This window comes from Vigna unguiculata, chromosome 11, assembly GCF_037176805.1.
Source record: "Vigna unguiculata cultivar grain cowpea cultivar isolate G323 ecotype 2 chromosome 11, ASM3717680v1, whole genome shotgun sequence".
NCBI lineage: Eukaryota > Viridiplantae > Streptophyta > Magnoliopsida > Fabales > Fabaceae > Vigna > Vigna unguiculata.
In genome coordinates, this window is record NC_140802.1 from 10462264 (window position 1) to 10482789 (window position 20526).

At 32.7% G+C, this 20526-nt stretch overlaps 1 protein-coding gene across 5 annotated transcripts; it reads right to left on the reverse strand.

Moving 5' to 3' along the window:
- Positions 1-7210: 7210 nt before the first annotated feature.
- LOC114169670 (proton pump-interactor 1-like) lies at positions 7211-12114 on the reverse strand. Of its 5 annotated transcripts, none has more exons than XM_028054927.2 (8): positions 11968-12114; positions 10731-11131; positions 9465-9653; positions 9185-9364; positions 8894-9088; positions 8543-8641; positions 7924-8433; positions 7211-7742 (listed from the first exon to the last, which is right to left on the reverse strand). In XM_028054927.2, exons 2-8 carry the CDS (start codon positions 11121-11123, stop codon positions 7407-7409), a joined length of 1902 nt encoding a protein of 633 aa, XP_027910728.2. In that variant the 5' UTR covers positions 11124-11131; positions 11968-12114; the 3' UTR covers positions 7211-7406. The 5 variants fall into 5 exon arrangements, with proteins under 5 accessions (XP_027910728.2, XP_027910727.2, XP_027910729.2 ...); XM_028054926.2 differs by having other exon boundaries at positions 10731-11143; positions 11968-12108; XM_028054928.2 differs by having other exon boundaries at positions 10731-11163; positions 11968-12084.
- Positions 12115-20526: the final 8412 nt, after the last annotated feature.

Sequence of the window (20526 nt, forward strand, 5' to 3'; positions counted from 1 at the left end):
TATGATTTTTTTTTCTTTAAAATGTTATTTTACTTTTTTATCCATTTGATTTAATATCTAATAAATTATTATCTTAGCTCTTAAATAGAACTATTATTTTCTAAAATTTAATTTTTTTATATCAATATTCAAAACGTTAATCATGTATAAAGTTTGAATTGTTTTGTTAATTAATTGAATCCATGATATGCATTCGTAAAATTATTTTAAAAATTTATTTAATTTTAAAATAAACAAATAGTCAGTGACGGAACTTGAAAAAAAACTTTAGAGGTACCAAATTAATTTTCTTTATATAAATTATTTTTTCTAATTAAATAAAGAAACTTTTCATTTTCTTTCTTTAAATTATTTTCATAAAGTGATTCTCATATGTATTTTTCAATTTATAATATTTCTAATTCATTAAATTAACGTAATAGTGGCATTCTAAATTCTACTCCAATTTAAAGTTATTCAACTAATTCATTATGTGCAGAAGAATTCATAATGCAGTCCAAGATATATCTATAAAATTTTACAAATTTTACTATAGACAGTGAAAAACACAAAATTTTTAAATTTCATAATTTAGGTTATACTGATTTCGGGAAATACATAATTAGAGTTCGTGTCAATTTTATAAAAGAATCCCTTCATAATTAGACATACTAATTTGGAAAATGTTTAATTTGAGAAAAACATTATAATAGGATAATCATAAATTATAATTTGAAATCTTTTGTTTCCTAATTTATTTCTTTACTTTTTTTTTACTCTCATTCTTTTTTAATCATTTATGATAAAATAATCTTATAACTAGTGATAGAACCCTACTCTCTTTTATTAACCAATGTCTATTAAGTTAATTTTTATTTTATTTTTTAAATAATAAATACATATAAATTTTAATATATAAATAAAATAGATAATACAATAACATTTTTACTAAATTTAATATAAATAAAATAATAATATATAAATATAATTTTAAAAAATATATTTATCATATATAAAAGTTAAAATAAAAATTTTTTGGGGGAGCCGTAGCTCCCTGTATCATTACCATGTTCCATGACTCCGCTATGTCATTACCATGTTCCGCCGGTGCAAATAGTTATTTCTTTAATAAGTATCCGAATACTTTTAATTATCACTAAAAAATTTCAATGTACTTTCAATATATTTATTATTAAAATATAAACTTCATAACTAAAATATAAACTTCATTGTGCTGTAGTATTTTTTTTATTCTTAATTTTATCCTTTTATAATTTTTAAGTACTTGCTCATTTAATAATTTATTAAAGAATAATTTATATTAAAATATTAATTATTTTCTATAGTATTTATTTTATTCTTTTATGATTTCTAATTACTTGCTCATTTCATAAAACTAAAATTAGAAAAATATATTATTTTTATTTCTTAAAATACTATTATTTAAAAAAATTATATATATCTATTAACAATACAATGTCATATACTTAAACTATAATAGGCATTCTTGAAAATTATTTTAAAAATTAGTTGATTTTTAAAATAAAAAAATAATTAGTTCTTTTAATCGTGTCCTCAAATACGTTTTAGTCATAAATAAATAGTTCTTTTAATGTGTGTCCTCACCCACGCACGCTTTAACGATTAATACAAGTTTTTTCTAACATATTTTAAACATATTTATTATGTTAAAAAAATACTTATTTTTAAATTATTAATTTTTTTATATATTACTATATAATTACTTAATCATTTATAAAATTAAATTTGAAAAAGTCTATTTTATTTTTATTTCTTAAGATAATAATATTTAAAAAATAATACATGTTTATTGATAATAAAGTATAAAAATAAATGTGATGAAATAATTTTGTCTTAAAACATTTATCAATAAAAAATTATATTTATCATTTTTATATTGAATAATAATATAAATATTCTTATTATTAAATATTCTTCTTCTTTATAGTATATAAAAAAATAAATTAATTTTATCTAATAAAAAATAACATTAATGATATGTACATAAAACTCGATATAGGATTTTAAATAATTAGACAAGTATGAATAAACACTAATTAGATAATTTTGTCTAAACCATAGTTAAACGAGTTTAACAAAATTCATTAGATGAGTCTAAGAATACTCATTAGACAAATCTATCCATACACTGGTAAGACGAGTCTATCAACAAATACTAAACTAGTTTGTTCATACACTAACAAGATGAGTTTAGCAAAATACATTAGATAAGTTTTTACATACACATATTAGACAAATTTAATAATACACATTAGACTAGTTTGTCCCGTCATTGATTAACAAGTCTTGCAATACACATTAGACGGGTTTGAACATACACTAACTAAACAAGTTTAGCAATATATACATTATACGAGTGTGTCCATATACTTACGAGACAAGTTTAGCAATACATATTAGAAGAGTTTGTCGATGCATTGATTAAACAAGTCTAGGAATACACATTAGATAAGTCTTTCCATATACTTTTTAGACGAGTATAGCAAAAAATATTACACGAGTCTAACAATACACATTAGATGAGACCATGGATACACTAATTAGAAGATTATAACAACAAGATATTAAACGAGTCATTCCATACATTGATTGGATGAGTTTACAAATACTTTGATTAGATGAGTTGTCAATGAATTGATCAAACCAAGTCTAACAATACACATTAGACGAGTAATCCATATATTGATTAGACGAGTCTAACAATATACACAAGCTTTTTCATACATAAATTTGATGAGTCTATTAATACACATTAGACGAGTATGTTCATTCACTAATTAGATTAATCTTGCAATATACATTAAATGAGTCTGTTCATACATTAATTATACTAGTTTGGCAATATACATTAGACGAGTCTCAACATACAATGATTAGACGAATCTAATAGTGCACATTGTAACATCCCGGTCGGATATTACTAATTTTAGATAAATAAAATAAAATAAATAATGTAAACACATTAATTTAACTTCCTTTTCCCAAAAATGAGAGAAAATGAAAACTTTTATTAAATGCGTTCATAAATATAAAGTACCAATAGTCATTATTACAATTCAGAAACCAACAAAAATACTGTTCTCCAATACATAAAAGTAAAATCATAAACATGCCATAGAATAGTTCTCCCAAGCTAGTCTTTCTCCGGCTCTATGCCTCACCAACACGACATGTAACATCATTTACTCTCGTGTAACACATTACACAATCATCGCCAAACACAAGCAAATAGGGTGAGCTAACAGATAAACATATACACAATTCGAATATATATATATATATATATATATATATATATATATATATATATATATATATATATATATATATATATGCATACGCTCATCAATGGAATGCTATCCTATGATTCCATACCACATGACCACCAACATGTTATTCATGCTCTATATCTTTGGATGGTAACCTTAAGATACCCTTTGTTGCTACACCTACAAGCCACAACTTATGGAACACGTGTGGGAAAACTGCTACGGATCACACTTTATAATGCCAAGTGGAGTTTCCAATATCACTGACCACAACCTATGATTACTCAATCGAGTGGAGACCCTCCATATGAGCCACAACACGCACACTCACACCAGCAACACTCGCCAATCTGAGTCACAACTCAAGGAATACCACGTGTTTACCCTCTATCCCGAGCCACAACTCAAGGGATACCATTTCGAGCCACAACTCAAGGAACACTCCAGTAAGTCAATCTTTAAGGTATCACCCAAAGCCTTGTAGACCATGCACATCTAAAGCATACAAACATTCTGCCCCTGCATTATCGCTTAGCGCTGCTCCACAACCGCCAAGTGAGAGTCAGTTGCAGACCGCCTAGCGGTGCCTATTTTTCGGTAGGCGCCGAACGTATTACCACATACTACCTCTGCAGATATCGCCTGGTAGAACCACCTCCACCGCCAAGCGCCACACGTCAACATAACCACTTGAAATTGTAGCTATCGCCTGACAGTTCGAACACCATCGCTAGGAGCTATACCAGTACTCATTAGGGATGTCAAAAAAATCCGTACCCGTGGGTATCTGCAGATAAAACCCGCAATGGGTAAGAAATGGATATTAAAAATGGATACCCGCAAGTAACGGGTATGAGTATTTTTTATACCCGCATGTTAACGAGACGGGTACGGGTATCATAGTATCCGTACCCACTATACTATAATTTAAATTAAAAAAAATAAAAAAAATGATTAAAACATTAATACATTGATTTTGAATGGGTTATTTTTTTATGAATTGGTTTTAAAAAATCTCTATTTATTTGTAAATTATCATGTTTAAATCAGTTATTTGCACTTTGTTTGAAATTTATAAAAGTTATGCATTGTATTTTTATTTGAAATTATGATTAGAAGTTGTTGTTAAATATTAAGATTTTCTTTTTGTAAAAAGTCACGGGTACCCGTGGGTATCCGTGTGTGTCCATATACTTATGAGACAAGTCTAACAATAGTTTGTCGATGCATTGATTAGATGAGTCTAGAAATACACATCAGACAAGACTTTCCATACACTTATTAGACGAGTATAGAAAAAAAAATTACATTAGTCTAACAATACACATTAGATGAGATTATACACTAAGAACATAACAAAAAGGTATTTGACTAGTCATTCCATACATTGATTAAATGAGTTTACAAATATTTTGATTAGACGAGTTGTCGAGTATTGATCAGACGAGTCTAGCAATATACATTAAACAAGTTTTTTCATACATAAATTTGGCGAGTCTATTAATACACATTAGACGAGTATATCCATTCACTAATTAGATGAATCGACGAGTCTATTCATACACTAATTAGACGACTTTAGTAATACACATTAGATGAGTCCACATGCACTAATTATACAAGTATTTTGTGTATAAAACTTAAAACAAGTCATTTCATGCATTAATTAGACGAGTTTAAGAATACACATTAGGTGAATCCGTCCATACACGGATTAAATGAGTCTTGCAACACACATTATATGAGTTTATCCATACACTAATCAAATGATTTTATTTGTATACATATTATACGAGTCTAATAATACATATTAGACAACTCTATCCATTCTCTAATTAGACATGTCTTGCAATACATATTAGAGGAGTGTGTCCACACACATTAGATGAGTTTGACCATGTACTGATTAGACGAGTCTAACATTAGATATTAGATGAACATGTCGATGCACAAATTTTACGAATTTAACAATACACATTAGACCAATATATTCATACACCAACTTGTATTTATAATGAATATATTCTACATATTTTTGCATAGTCTATTCTTTGTATTTTTAAAAAGTTATTCTATATTTTTTAACATGTTATATGCTTTGTATTTTTATAAAATGATTAAATTATACTTTTAGTCCCCATTTTCGTAGCAAATGGATTTAATAGTAGCAAATAATCTTTCTTTCCATTCTTTTCAATAAAATAAATTCATTCTCAATATATTATTTTCATATTGATTCATAAATTCACTTCCATTATTTTTAACTTATAGCACAAATCAACATTTTATTTACTAATAAAGATAAATATTTCATTACTTTCCTAATCCTTAATTCTTTTAAAGAAAATGTTTACTATGTTAACTAATCCGTTAAACAAAAAAATCAAATAAACATTCAAAATAACACATACAAATGTTATGATATAATGTAACAAAAATAAAATCTTAAAATACATGAAACAAATTCTATTTAGTTATCTTAAATTAAATATTAGAAACTAGAAAACATAGTGATATACGATTTTAAAAGAATAAAAAGCTGAAAAAAATATTTTACATGAATTAAAATAAAAAATAAAATGATTTACAAGAATTAAAAAAATAATTTTATATGACTAAAATATGTAATTTCAAATTTTTTAAAGTTAAAAGAATAAAAATTAGAACTCACTAATTTTAGTAATAAATATATTTAAAAAATAAATAAAAGATAATACCATAGTAACAAATATAATACTATAAATGATATATTAAGTCAACATTTATTATTAAAATTAAAATAATTACTAAAATATAAAATTTTAAAATAATATATTAAATTGAACTAAAACAAGTAAAGATAAATCCCAGCTCAAAATTGATTGAATTTAATTTTAAAACACAAATAGACAACCCAAATTAAAAATAATTTTGGCTTAAAAATTACAAAATAAATTGTTATAAACTCCAATAATTAATTTTAATTTTGAATATATATATATATATACACACATATATATATATATATATATATATTCTTTTTTCTTTAATTTTTTAATTTTATTAATTTTTTCAAAATTTAATTATATTTTAATTTTATAATTTAATAAATATATTTTAAAAATAAAATAAAATTTAATATATATTGATATTTATCTTATGTTAATCAGACGTCGAAAATCCATAAATGACAAAAAAATATTATACACCGAATGTCAACATCTAAAAAAATATTATAGATGTCAACATCTGTAATGGACAAAAACTTAAAATAAAAATATCAAATATCAATATCTGTTAAATAAAATAAGGTCCAAGATATCAACATCCATCGAGAGAAAAAAAAAAAAAAACACTTGAGAGTTGATAAGTTAAAGAGGAAAAAAAATTAGTTGGTTTTAACCGAGAGACAAAGCAGAAATTTAAGGTACAGGCCTCCCAGAATATTCTGACCAATATTTCAAAACAAAGTCCATTTTGTCATAAATTAAATAACCTACGGACTATTCCAACCAGGTCTATTTCTATATGGATGTTTCTTCTTGCACCCTGTCACAGTATGGGTGGGATGAATGTCTTTGGAAATTTTTTTCCGAAATTGGATTAGTGTGTTCCGAAAAACAAAATCTGATTTGATGGGGTGCAGGCAGAAATTTGATACGGTGAAGTAAAAAACAGCCTTTCTATATATGGAGAAGATTCCATGTTGGTAATTAACATTTTTGATGTTACAGGTGAACTCTACCAATCCAAGCATCATGCATTTTGTGACCTACTGATCAACACCAATTTTCATAATTTTACATGAAAATTTTCTCTACATTAACAAAACTAAAACATTTGGAATATCTCAGCACAAAGTTTTCAAGTACATGTCAGTGCCATCGCCATTTGCCAGATGAATTATGTATGAAAGAAAAGTGAAAACAGAAATCCAAGTATAACCATGAAATGTGACAAATTTTAGAGTTAGATAAAAAGGTATATAACTTTTCCTCTCAGTAGCACAATTCACAGTTTGTGTTTGATCCACTGACCAAGAGGACTATATATAGAACGACAAAATTACTTACTCTGTCAAACCTAGTCAAGCCACCCACAGAAAATTGGCCTACAGCTCCTTCTAGATTTAAGTTATCAAGAAAGAATGATGAATGCAAGCACCAAAGCAGCTAGGACTATTAAAACACAAGATACAATCCATAACCAATAATTTTGAGACCTTTTCCTCTTCAGAATAGCCTTTGGGATTGACTCAGGAGCACCTTTCAGCGCCTTTGGTCGAATCCTAGGCCTCCCACTGCTCTCCTTTTGGACCTTTGCCGGAGCAGCCGGACCTGCCGGAGCCGCTGATGCCTCCATGTTAACACTGGTCTTCTGTTCTGTATCCTCTGCAACATCTGTTGCCGGTTCCTCAGGATTTGACACAGCTCCCGGGCCACCGGCTGCCTTCTTTGCTTTCTTCTCACGTTCCTATAATGAATCAAAGCAAACTCCTTATGTCAATAGTTTTGTTTTAGCTAACCATAGTTCAAACAAACTCAATTTAACTTAAATGCACTAATGATTCAAAATATTATGTGACTTCGTAAAAATGTTAACACTACCAATGCATGACAAATCAAATATGTGCATCAACAAACAAAGCAATCACCTTGAGCTTCTTTTCGGCTTCCTTTTGTGCTCTAATGGCTGCTTTGGCAGCAGCTTTCTCCGCGAGTTTTTTCTTCCTTTCCGATGCCTGCTTTGCTTTTGCGATTTCCTCTTCTCTTTTCTTCTCTTTCAGCTTTTCTGGATTAATTGGAGGTTCCTTGACAGTAGTCTCCTTTTTCATTTCAAATTCATATTCGTCATCATCTTCTAAAACCTTACTGTCAACATTGGATTTCAAATCTTTTCCTTTCTTTTTGGTTTCTTTCTGAAACTTCTGCTCAGGCACAGTTGCTTGGGGAACTGATTTAGACCCCTCTGCCTGTTTCACAATGCTTTTTGGCAGTGTACCAATTTCAACAGGTTTCGGTTCTTCCAGCAAGGGCTTTTCATCTGGATTCCTCATACGTCCATCTCTACTCAACTGTCGCATGTCGAGTGATGGTAAAAGTCTTTTCTCATAATCATCTCTAAAGGATTTGTCACTGTTCCAAAGCGACATAACTTTCTCAACCTGGAACCATCAAAAAGAATAGCAACTACAACAAGGCTTAGCTAAAAACCCAGTAAACAGTGATCAGATGGATAAAGTACACTACAATACAAAGATTATGCAAACAAACCTCAGTTTCTACAAATTCCTCCAGCGCATTAATATCTTTCTTTGCAGCAAGCTCCCGTGCTTTGTTCAAAATTGTTCGACTTTGGTAGAAATAGGAGTTCTGAACAAGTTAATATTGATCAATGTTTAGAAATTATTCAACAATGCAAAATGAGTAAACAGAAAAAACCAGCAAATCCTAATATCAAATTAATAAAAAAATTCAATAGCATGCACTTCTGAAGTAGCAGAAAAGGGGAAGGAAAGCTTTGAATTGGTCAACATAAATTTGGATAAAAAGAAAGAGTATAGCTTAGTACTACGGAATATAAAATAAAATGTTTGAATGTATGTCAAAGCAAGTCAAACACACCCCCTGATCACGTTGTTTTCTCAGCTGCTGAATGTTCTCATAAGCTTTATCCCTCTTTTCAGTAACAGCTCCTAGTTCCTCTTGTAAAGACTGGATATCCTTGTCTAAGGCTTTTACTCCATCATCAAGTTGTTTGATTTTGGATCGAATTACTTGCCTCTCTTTTTTAGCTCCATCCAAATCACCACCTATAAGCTGCAATGAAATATAATTGTCAAATAAAAATTTACATAAAAACACAATTAAAAATTCTTAACAAAACCTTTGTGGAAAAAATAGAAATAACCTCACCTTAACCTGATCTTGAATGGCTTCTTTCTGCCCCATAGAATCTTGTAATTTGGCTCTCATCGTAGCATTAGCAATAACCTTCTCCCTTGTCCCTTCAAGCTGTTTGATTTCTCGAAGGATTTGTTTTTCTTCAGCCAATGGAATGCTCTCATGTTGTATGTGGTATTGCAAGCTACTAATCTGCATCAATAGAGAAACATACATGGGAATGGTGTTTGGATTAATACTAATAGACAAAGTGATGAAGTCTCCACTAAAAAGAATTTTGACTCCGACATACGAGATTGTTAAGTTCCTCCTCAGAAGAGCATAATGCCCCACCCCGGCCTGAATTATTTGTATTACGCAGTTTGCCCAATGCCTGCTGCAGAGGTTCAATCTCTTTTATTTTTTCATCGACAATACTCTGATATTGCTTATTGTCATCTCTTAGAGACTTGATCTGAGATATCAACTCCGCTCGTTCTGACTGCATAAAAATCAAATATGAAATTACATTACATGCCAGTAAATACTCATGGAGTCTATCATATCATATAAATCCATTCAATAAAATGACAGCTAATTGTTAAGTTACAAAATCTCCATCACATAAATTTCAGATAAAAAAAAGTCCATAAACTAAAAGAAATTCTATTTCCCATTTTAACAAATACAGGTTTTGGCCGATTAACAACACAGAATATTGAGGGACAAAAGTGAGCAAATTAAAAATAACAACAAATAAATGTAATAGTAACCAAATTGATGACACCAATAATAAATTATGAATATAACTGTTTATCCAAAGCCATTCAACTAAACTGAAACATTGAGATATGAAAGTGAGCAAATTAAAACAATATGGACAACAAAGAACACAAAACTGGAATATTAAGGGACTAAAATTTACCAAAACAAAACAACAGCAACAGAAACAGCAACAAACAAAAAGCAAAAACAAAAATGGCACATTGATTTAACTGAACTGGAATATTGAGGGGCTAAAATGAGTAAATTGAAATAATATGACATAACCAAAACACAACATCTAACTGAACTGCTTGAACATTGAGGAACTAAAATGAGCAAATTAAAACAATATGAGATCAACAAACACAGAAACACAACTCTAACCGAACTGGAATATTGAGGGACTAAAGTGTGCAAATTAAAACAATATGACACCAACAAACAGAGCACAAGATCTAGCTGAACTGGAATATTGAGGGACTGAAGTGAGAAAACTGACACAATGATGGCAACAACAAAAACAACAACATAATGATTTAACTGAACTGCAATATTGAGGGACTAAAAGTGAGTAAACCAAAAACAAACAGAACAACAACAGATACAATGAAAAAACATAGCACTAGATAAATAATTAGACAACAACTAAAATATATACAAAAATCAGATAACTTTGTATTCAAAGCCATTAGCCTAGGGGATGAATGATGCCAAATCTAACCCATAGGCATTGGTTGACAACGTGGAACATGACAATGAAAAAAAACAGGAATATGTAATCCCCTACATAGATTTTCTTCCATTTTCAACTCACCCTTTTAGCCCTTAAAGCATCAGTGACCTGAATTCGTGCTTGATTTTTCTGGCTCATCTCTTTATCAAGTTTATCAAGATTTGCTTTGATGATTGGATCATCATAAGGCCGGAACCTAACAAAATAATAAGAAAGTATCTGCTTTGGCGCAGGCCAATCTTCAGCTGCATCTTTAGGGACATTAGAATCTAGAACAGCATTAGAATCTGGGGCAACTTCCTCTTCTGGTTTAGCAGATTCATCTCCATGTGACCCAAATGGTATAGCGTCAGCGACTTCTGCATCTTGTTCCAATTGCCCGTTTTCAATTTCTTCAGAAACAGGTTTGTCTTCTTCAGCACCGTTCTCCGCTGGCCCTTGAACCGTCTCAAATCCCACAACCTCAACCGCCATAGCTCCAACTACAGGACAGCCTCACAGAAACCCAAGAAACCTTAATCAGAAGGTTATATTAATAATTAATAAAACAACAATAATGAATGTTTTACACGAAAATACGGAACATTTATGAGCAGTTTGATTCAACAGTTTGACCAACATTTATGAGCAGTTCGATTCAACAGTTTGACAAACGGGCCTAAATAGCAGATACACGAATGTCAACCCCATAAATCAAAAAGATAACACATAAGGATTGTTAAAAACTATTATCAGTTTTTATTTAATAAAAAAGTTATAAAATCAGGTCCGAGGTTATTAATAAAAAAAAGCACCTCATTAAGTCAAATAAATAAATAAATACATGAATTTCATCAATTTGATCCCAATCAAGTACAATTTCAATCATGAACGTCAAATGGACAAGAGGATCTATCATCATCTTCACATCAAAATCAAATACGCATAACAAGAAAACCCCGTTCCGAAAAAACGACCAGATTTTTAGGCAAAAATCAGGAACTCTTCCTATGATCAAACCATGCATGCAAAGCCAAATTCAAAATATAACACAATTGCAAGAGATGGCAAAAAATTCAAAAGGGTGTGATCCAAATACCTTGAATGGACCACACCCACGATTGATACACCCAGAAAGACAGAAAATTTGCACACAGAAGAATGAGAAATGCAGAAGCAACAACAGCAAAAGGAGAAGAAATTAGAATATACCAGTGTGGAGGAGTGAGATAAGCACAGAGGAATTATTACCCAGATGAGAGATAGAGAGAATTTGCAGAAAAAGAAGACCCTTTTGACAAAGCGACACCAAAATCGAATTCCAAAGTTAGAAAAGTACCTCAGAAAGGGAGAGAATTTTTGAGAGTAATAACGGGCCAGATCTCTCCCTGTCTCACAATGGGAAGGATGAATATGAGCCAGAGTTAGAGAGAGAAAGAGAAAGAGAAAGAGAAAGAGAGAGAACACGTGCCTTAATCACGTTATCAAAAATGATTTCATTTTGTTTTTATTCTATTTCCAAAATTTTAACTTTGTCTTTATAAGAAAAATTAATTTAAATGTTACTGGCATATAATTTTACTCGTATATTATCTTTCATCATTGATTGCCGGAATAATGTTCAATTTAATGACCTTATCTTGTTGTAATAATAATTTTTAAAATTAAGAAATAAATGAATTACCTTTGAATTAATTACTTTTTCATTTTTTCCCTAAATATATGCTATCAATGTAACTTATAGTAAAACAATTAAACTAAAAAAATTCTTAAAATATTTTATGAACTTATTTTTTAAAATTTAAGGGACTAATATGCGTTAAGATATAACTTTGGATACTGTATTAACCATTTCCTTATTGGTATATGATAAATTTATTGATGAGGTTATTTGGAATTATTTTTAATTTCTTGACATTAAAACCATTAATAATATATAATAATTAAATTTAAACATGTATTTCCAAAAAAAACTAACTATTAAGTAAATAACTTATGCTCTTTTAGCTTTCGAAACTTTATACTCTAACAATTTGTTTTTTATTTGGAAAAATATAGTGATCGTAAAACCATTTTCTTCTGTCTTAAAATTTAAGTAAAGGCTGGTCCATAAGGTGTTCAAAATCCCTAAACCAGCCCTAACTCCCTTATTCTTGCATTTTTTCAGAAACAATTTTCTTTTTCCTCTCCCTTGGCTGCTTCATGAGCTCTGCTAGGATTTGGCATCGTTTTTCATCAAGTTGGTTGAACTCCACTTCGGTTCCACCTCACCAAGCTGTTCTTGGAGCTATGGTGCTCCTTCGTAGTATGCTCGTGGTATTTGCTATCCTCTATCCAGGCAAGGGAAGCTAAAACTCCTTTTCTTTGAAATACAGTGTACTTATTTTCATTCTGGAATGAGTGTGTTTGATTGATGTGGCGCTACTTTTTTTTTCTACACTGCACACTTTTCGTAAAATGAAGGTTCCTACTTCGTTAAACATTGGATCGAGCTAAAATTTTAATAGTTGATCCTTAACACATAATTCTTGACTTTGACCGGTCGAATCTTGAATCGGAGCTCTGTAGTAAGAGCAGTTTTTATCGCAAGGTCAATGTAGTTTGGTTGTTGACAACACTGCACACTTTTTGTAAAATGAAGGTTCCTACTTTGTTAATCGTTGGATCGAGCTGATATTTTAACAGCTGATCCTTAACACATAATTCTTGACTTTGACCAGTCAGATCTTGAATCGGAGCTTTATAGTGAGAGTAGTTTCTATCGCAAGATCACTATAGTTTGGTTGTTGACAACATTGACCTATGTTGCTTGTTTGGTGCATAACTTTCTTTATAGTTATTTAATTAAGTTGGTTCTTGTTTCATTTTGTTCTTGATTCAATCATATTTAATTTGAATATAAATACAAAATTTTTGGAGCTTTACACAAGCTGCAGTTTTATTTCTAAAATCCCAAATCGTTTGCATAATGTGTTGTTAAGTTGGATTGGATAAAAATTATAAGAATTAGTTATTTTCCAAGAGAGAAATATGTTGTATGATTTTAATATGTGTCTTCAAATGCTTGTGTAGAATATAGGAGATTCCATGTGGGAGATCCTATTTGATTTAATTGGTAGTGTCTTCATTGGTCAGGATGTAATTTCATGAATCTCTATGTGAGATCTCATGGTGGTGCCTCATTGGTCAAGACGTAATTCCACGATGGTCGTGTGGTGGTGCCTCATTGGTTAGGACGTAATTCCATGATAGTTTCATGGTGGTGCCTCATTGGTCAAGGCGTAATTCCATGAATCTCTAGGTGAGATCTCATGGTGGTACCTCATTTGTCAGGGTGTAATTCCACGTTGGTTGCGTGGTGGTGCCTCATGGTCAGGACATAATTCCATGACCCCTGTTAGTGGGAGTTTCGTGGTGGTGCCTCATTATATAATTTAGTAAGGATTGAAGGTAAGGATTGGATCCTAACACTCTAAAGAGTCAATTAGTCTCACGTAAAGCATACTGACTCAAGTGGTGAGAATAATAGGAGGCCTGGGACACTTTAAGGCTAACCTTGTGAGTGGTAGGATAAGACCCTTTGACAATTAGCTCGGTATAGCAGTAGAGGCCACCACAAGTGCAAGCATCCGGTGAATCCGACTAATTATATGTATCCGGATAAGTCGTGTCTTGAGTCGTAGAGGCTTGTTTGCGAGTCATAACATGATTGGTTGATATATGTACCTTGGGCTATGAAAGTGTATGCGATTGTATGAAAAAAAATGTTTTTCTACTCTAGCTTACCCTTTCTGCTTGTTTGTATGTTCTATGTGTGGTTTTCTCTTTTTGCGATGATCATCAATTTATTAATGTGAGCAGATGCGAGAACTCCTCGTGGTCAACAAGGTAATGGAGATTTCGCTGCTTAACTCGTCTTGGGTCAGATCTCGATTCTTCGAGTTCTCTGTTAGGGTCATAGCCCATGTTTTACTTCACTCCTTGAGAATTCATTTTATGTATTGTTCTGCTTTATCTTGTTTAGTCTATGGCAACATGGTGTGCATTAGACTTCTCTTTAAGTATTTGGGACTTTGTTGTAAGGAGTGATATTTATACTCCCCGTCGTTACTCTTTATTTTACCTTGTGTGATGTTTCATTTAATTATGTTATTATTTAAATGGGACGTTACAGTGACCATTATTGTAAGACCCACTTTTTCTGCTCTTAATGTTTAAAGGGATAGTCTTATCTGTTGGACCTAAGGCCAGTCCATAGGTACCTCAAGATCCTCTTACAACCACTTGTTTTTTTCATTCTACTTACTTTCGCAAGACAGTTCCCCTTCTCTCACTCTCTCTTTTCTCTAACAGAGATCTGCTAGGGTTTGGACCTCGTTCATCACTAAGCTAGCTAAACTACATTTATTCCACGTAAGTTGGTCCTCAACTCATACTTTCTCTTCTCTAGCTTTATTGCCGTGGTTCCAACTAGGGTTCATCTTAGTAACCTTGTTTTCAATCTGGTGTCAGTATTTCCAGCTCATAAGTATGTTCCTGAAGTTGTGGTGCTCGTTTGTTGGGTGCCTGTGTTATTTGATAGCCTCTGTTCAGGTAAGGCTAGCTAGGGTTTCACTGTTTTTAAGTTATTTTTCCTGTTTGATTTGTTTTACGTTATGGGTGCTTTGATATATGCTATTGGTCATGTGATAATATGTTGCTTGTACTGCTATTATGGTTTGAATCGGGTTTTGCACGCGTGAGAGCAAGTGGGTTCTGCTGAACTCGCCCAGGCGAGTTGGATGGTCGCTCAAATGGAAAGCTCTCGCTTAAGCGAGAAGTTCTCTCCTGAGTGAGAACAGTTGCAACCCATCCCCCTCTCTGTTTTGAGGGCTCGCCTAAGCGAAGGCCTCTCGCCTGAGTGAGACGGGCTAGCTTGAGCGAGACCTCAACGTGCTCTCTCTTTGCAATCTCAGCTAGGCAAGATCTAGTAGCTTGAGCGAGGGGTTCCTCTCGCCTGAGCGAGGGCTCCCTACCCTAAGCGAGATTGATAGAGTTAGTTGAATATGTGCATGTTTCTAGTGATTGGTTGGTTTATTACTTTAAAAAGTTTAAGTATGATTCATTGTATGTTCTATGTGATATAATGAGACTGGAATTGATGAGCTTGGTATGAATAAAGTCATGAATCATGGTTGGTTGGTTGGTTGGATATTAGCATGATATTGTTATGCTTGATAAACTTGTGGTTGGTTAGAAGGACATGTTGTGGTATAAGATAGACGTAATTCCATGAATCTCGTGGTGAGATTTCATGGTGGTGTTGTAGTGTATATAATTAGGTAAGGATTGAAGTACGGATCGCATACTGAAACTCTAAAGAGTTAGTTAGTCTCACGTAGAGCGGACTGACTCAAGTGGTGAGAGTAGCAAGAGGCCCTAGTCTTTGGTAGGATAATGGCCTTAGATGTTTGAAGGCTAACCTTATGTGTGGTAGGGTAAAACCCATTGGCAATGGCTATGCATAGCAGTAGAGGCCACAACAAGTACAGACATTCGGTGAATCCGACCAATTATATGTACCCGAATAAATTGAGTCTTAGAGTCTTGTTGTTTGTCGTCACATGCTTGGATGATTGATGTGTTCTCAACTTTTAAATTGCATACTTATTGTATGATAAAAATCTTTTTACTCTAGCTTACCCTCTTTGCTTGTGTTTGTCTTCTTGTGTGGTTTTCCTTTTTGCAATGATCACCAATTCCTTGGTGTGAGTAGATATTTTCATGAATCTCATGGTGAGAGTTCATGGTAGTGTTTTAGTGTATATATTTAGGTAAGGATTCAAGTAAGGATCGCATCCTGAAACTCTAAAGAGTCAATTAGTCTCACGTAGAGTGGACTGACTCCAGTGGTGAGAGTAGCAGAAGGCCCTAGTCTTTGGTAGGATAATGGTCTTATATGTTTGAACGCTAACCTTGTGCGTGGTAGGGTGAAACTCATTGGCAATGGCTATGCAGAGTAGTAGAGGCCACCACAAGTACAGACATCTGGTGAATTTGACCAATTTTATGTATCCGGATAAATTGAGTCTTAGAGTCTTGTTGTTTGCCATCATATGCTTGGATGATTGATGTGTTCTCAACTTTTAAATTGCATGCTTAATTATATGATACAAATCTTTTTACTCTAGCTTACCTTTTTTGCTTGTGTTTTTCTTCTTGTGTGGTTTTCCTTTTTGCAATGATCACTTATTCCTTAGTGTGAGCAAATATGGGAACCCTTGGTGGTCGTAGTGACGATGGGAATGTTACAGTTTAGTTGGTCATGAGTTGAAGTTGGGCTCACTGTTGAGCTCACGTTTGAAGAGCTTTTTTGTTGTTTTGTAATCCCTTGCTTATGAGCAAGGTCTTTTGGACAACTGTTGAACTTTTAAATTTTGTTCATGGCATCATGGTGTGCCTTAGTCTTTCTCTTCGAGTATATTTTGGATAATTGTAATGGTTGATACATATATACTTCATGGCTTTGCTCTTTCATATTATATTATATGTGATGTTTCATTTATAGAATTTATTCTCTATAATAATCATAAAAATAAGAAGTAAGGATAAAACATCATTTATTTAGAATTCCATTTCCCAAAAACGCGGGAAATTTAAAACTTTATTACATTATAAAGTATCTCAAAACCTCTATTATGAAAGCCATGTTCAATAATCCAAAGTGTGTAAGTTTGTAAATTTTATAAAAATAAAACTCTGTATAAAATTTCCCAGATATAGCCCACGCTTCGGCTCTATGCCTCACTAGATCCACATGTAACATCATCTCCTTCCGTGTACCGTGTACACGATCATCGCCAAATACAAGCAAATAGGGTGAGCTAACAATATATAAAACATATACAATTCATATATATATATATATATATATATATATATATATATTATATTACACAATCATATCAAAGGAATACTATGATTTGATTCCATATCATATGGCCACCATGTCATCTATGGTCTACGTCTTTAGACGAATATCTCAAGATGTCTTGCTGCCACACCTACAAGCCACAACTTGTAGAGCATGGGCGAAGAAACATGCTACAGACCATACTTAGTAACGCCAGGTGGAGTTCCCAATACGAACATAGTTCATAACATCCCAAGAGTAACAAACTCATTAGCTTAATACTAAGGAGGCTAATCTATCTGGACTTATCCGTACGAGCCATAACTCGCACACTCACACTGGCAACACTCGCAATCCCGAGCCACAACTCAAGAGTTTCTCGTGTACATCCGTCATCGCAAGCCATAACTCCAAAGATGTCATTCTGAGCCACAACTCAAGGAATGCCACGTGCTTAACCCCAATCCCGAGCCACAACTCAAGGGATACATTCCAAGCCATAACTCAAAGAACACCAGCAAGCCGACCTTCGAGATATCACCAAAACCTTGTAGACCACGCACATCCAAAACAACCAAAACACAGGCCCTGCCTCTGCATTATCGCATGGCCCTGCCTCTTGCCTTAATTCTCTAAGTTAAGTAGTCTTATCTTAGTACATGTTCACAATTCACCTTCACAAGCTACTGCCTACTTTTGCCAAGACACTCATACCAATTCCTTATGGACTTGCACATATGTTAATCTCATGCTAGCGTCATGTGTCCATAGATGCTCCAACTTTCAATATAATCACAACATTCTCAATTATACCAATTCCTTATGGACTTGCACATATGTTAATCTCATGCTAGCGTCATGTGTCCATAGATGCTCCAACTTTCAATATAATCACAACATTCTCAATTATAACTCTAAGTCTGGGTAGCTTGACTAACTAGAATCAATCATCCCATTTATTTCTCTTACCATATCAATAGTAATACCAATCTTATACCACTTACCCTTCCCACCTTTTAATTTGATCAATTACCTATAACTTCCAAACTTCCAGTCTTACTCCCTCACAGTCCCATATCCAATTGTGGTATAACTAACTCATCCTGCACAGTATAAAACCTCATAATTCTTCCAACTCACAATCAACCCCAATTTAAATCATAATTCTAACTCACAAGTACCACCCTAAACCTCTGTCCAATGACCCATAATTCGTTTCTTAACTAATTCATCTCCCAACTGAAACCCAGACTTAGAACCGTATCTAAGAGCCACGTAGAACCATTTTGCTCTGCATTAGCACTTAGCGACACGCTATGCCCCATTAGATGGTGCATCATTTTATAGAAATTCCAGAACTGATTTTATACCTGCATGGGTTCTCACCTCCAATTTCTCTCTATTTTCGACCTAACAGGCCACACTAGTGTGCTTACGTTCATAATTCTTTCATACAACTTCCAACTCACCGAATTACATTAATTTGATCTAGAATTTAAAAACCCTCACTTTTCGAAACCCTAAAATATGTTCATATCAATTTCATCCAATTCACTTCCAATCTCAATCTAATTCAATAATTATAGCATCCAACCACCAAACAAATGATACGATTCCCTCATTCCTCGATCAAAATCAACCCAAAAAACCCAAAAACATCAAAATCGAGTCAATTTAACTCGCGTCGCCTGGTGCGTGTTCATCACTGCCAGGCCCTTCATTCAAAAACCCAAAAACTGGGTTGATCAATTTACGTCGCCTAGCGACGCAAAGCTCACCGCCAGGCGGTTCCTCCAATGAACCTAGAAAACACTCAAGAACAACATGAGTCGTCTAGCGGCTTTGAATGCCCGCTAGGCAATTTCTGGAAAATTTCCAGAAGCCTATAATTTTAAACGTGACAGGAAGGATTCATACATAAACATGCTATGCATAAAGAAAATTAAATCTAAAACACAAAGCTAATGAGTTCTAGCTCCCCTAACTTGGATATCCTTGCCCAAACTTGAACATTCTTAGCTTCTTCCTTGATAAAAATGATCTCCTTGAGCTTCCCCACTTTATCTCTCCTTCTCATTTAGTTAGCACAATGCTCACTCTAATCTAATTTTTCTCTCCTCAAAGTGCTCTACAATGGCAAACTCAAAAAACCCTCTTTCTCACCTCTAATTGGCCTTTTAGTTAGGTCTTAATGGTTGTTAATGGACAAAAACGAAAATTTGGTTTACCAGTGATGGTAATTTCCATTCAGAAACCATTATGAGTTGTTTTTCAGCCCCTCTTGGTTGCTCCCTTGTCGGCTAGGGTTTCTTTGCCCTTTCACATTCATGCCAAAGAGAATTTTGGCAAAAAGAAAGTTTAATTTGGCAAAAAGAAAGTTTAGTTCAAACCCATAACGATGCCAATGTCAAATAAATGCACGACCATTCAACCAATTCATGTTTCGTGATAATGTCTATAATTCTAGGATTATATTGTCACTCATCATGATCAAGCATATTATTAAAATAATAATCAATTAAAAAACACATAAATGACATACATAGGACTCAAACCCAAGTCCTCTCACATAACTAAGTACTCTCAACCATTTGAGCTAGTACTTTTCCACATCATATTATTCAACATTTAATGTCATAAAAGCTCTCACTACTTGCATTTATTATTTATTTATTTAATTAATTAAATTTCGCGGGTCTTACACACGTTACATTTGACTTTCTTTTGACTAAAATAGCCATTGAATATGAATTGAATAAGATAGAAGGTTGGTATATGTGGTTGGTGCAGTGTATAAGTTGATGGAGGCGTGGTTCGGGATCGTCATAGGGATTTCATAGGTATTGATGGAATCATGTCCAAGACCTTCAAAGAGATCTCAGATTAGCTTCAGATCGTTGAATAAGCACTCTTTTATATTTTTTTGTAATATTTTTGTTTGGGTTTCATCGGACCTTTAGTTGTGTTGGGCTTTTTGGTGTTTCGACCCATAGTATATAAGCGCTT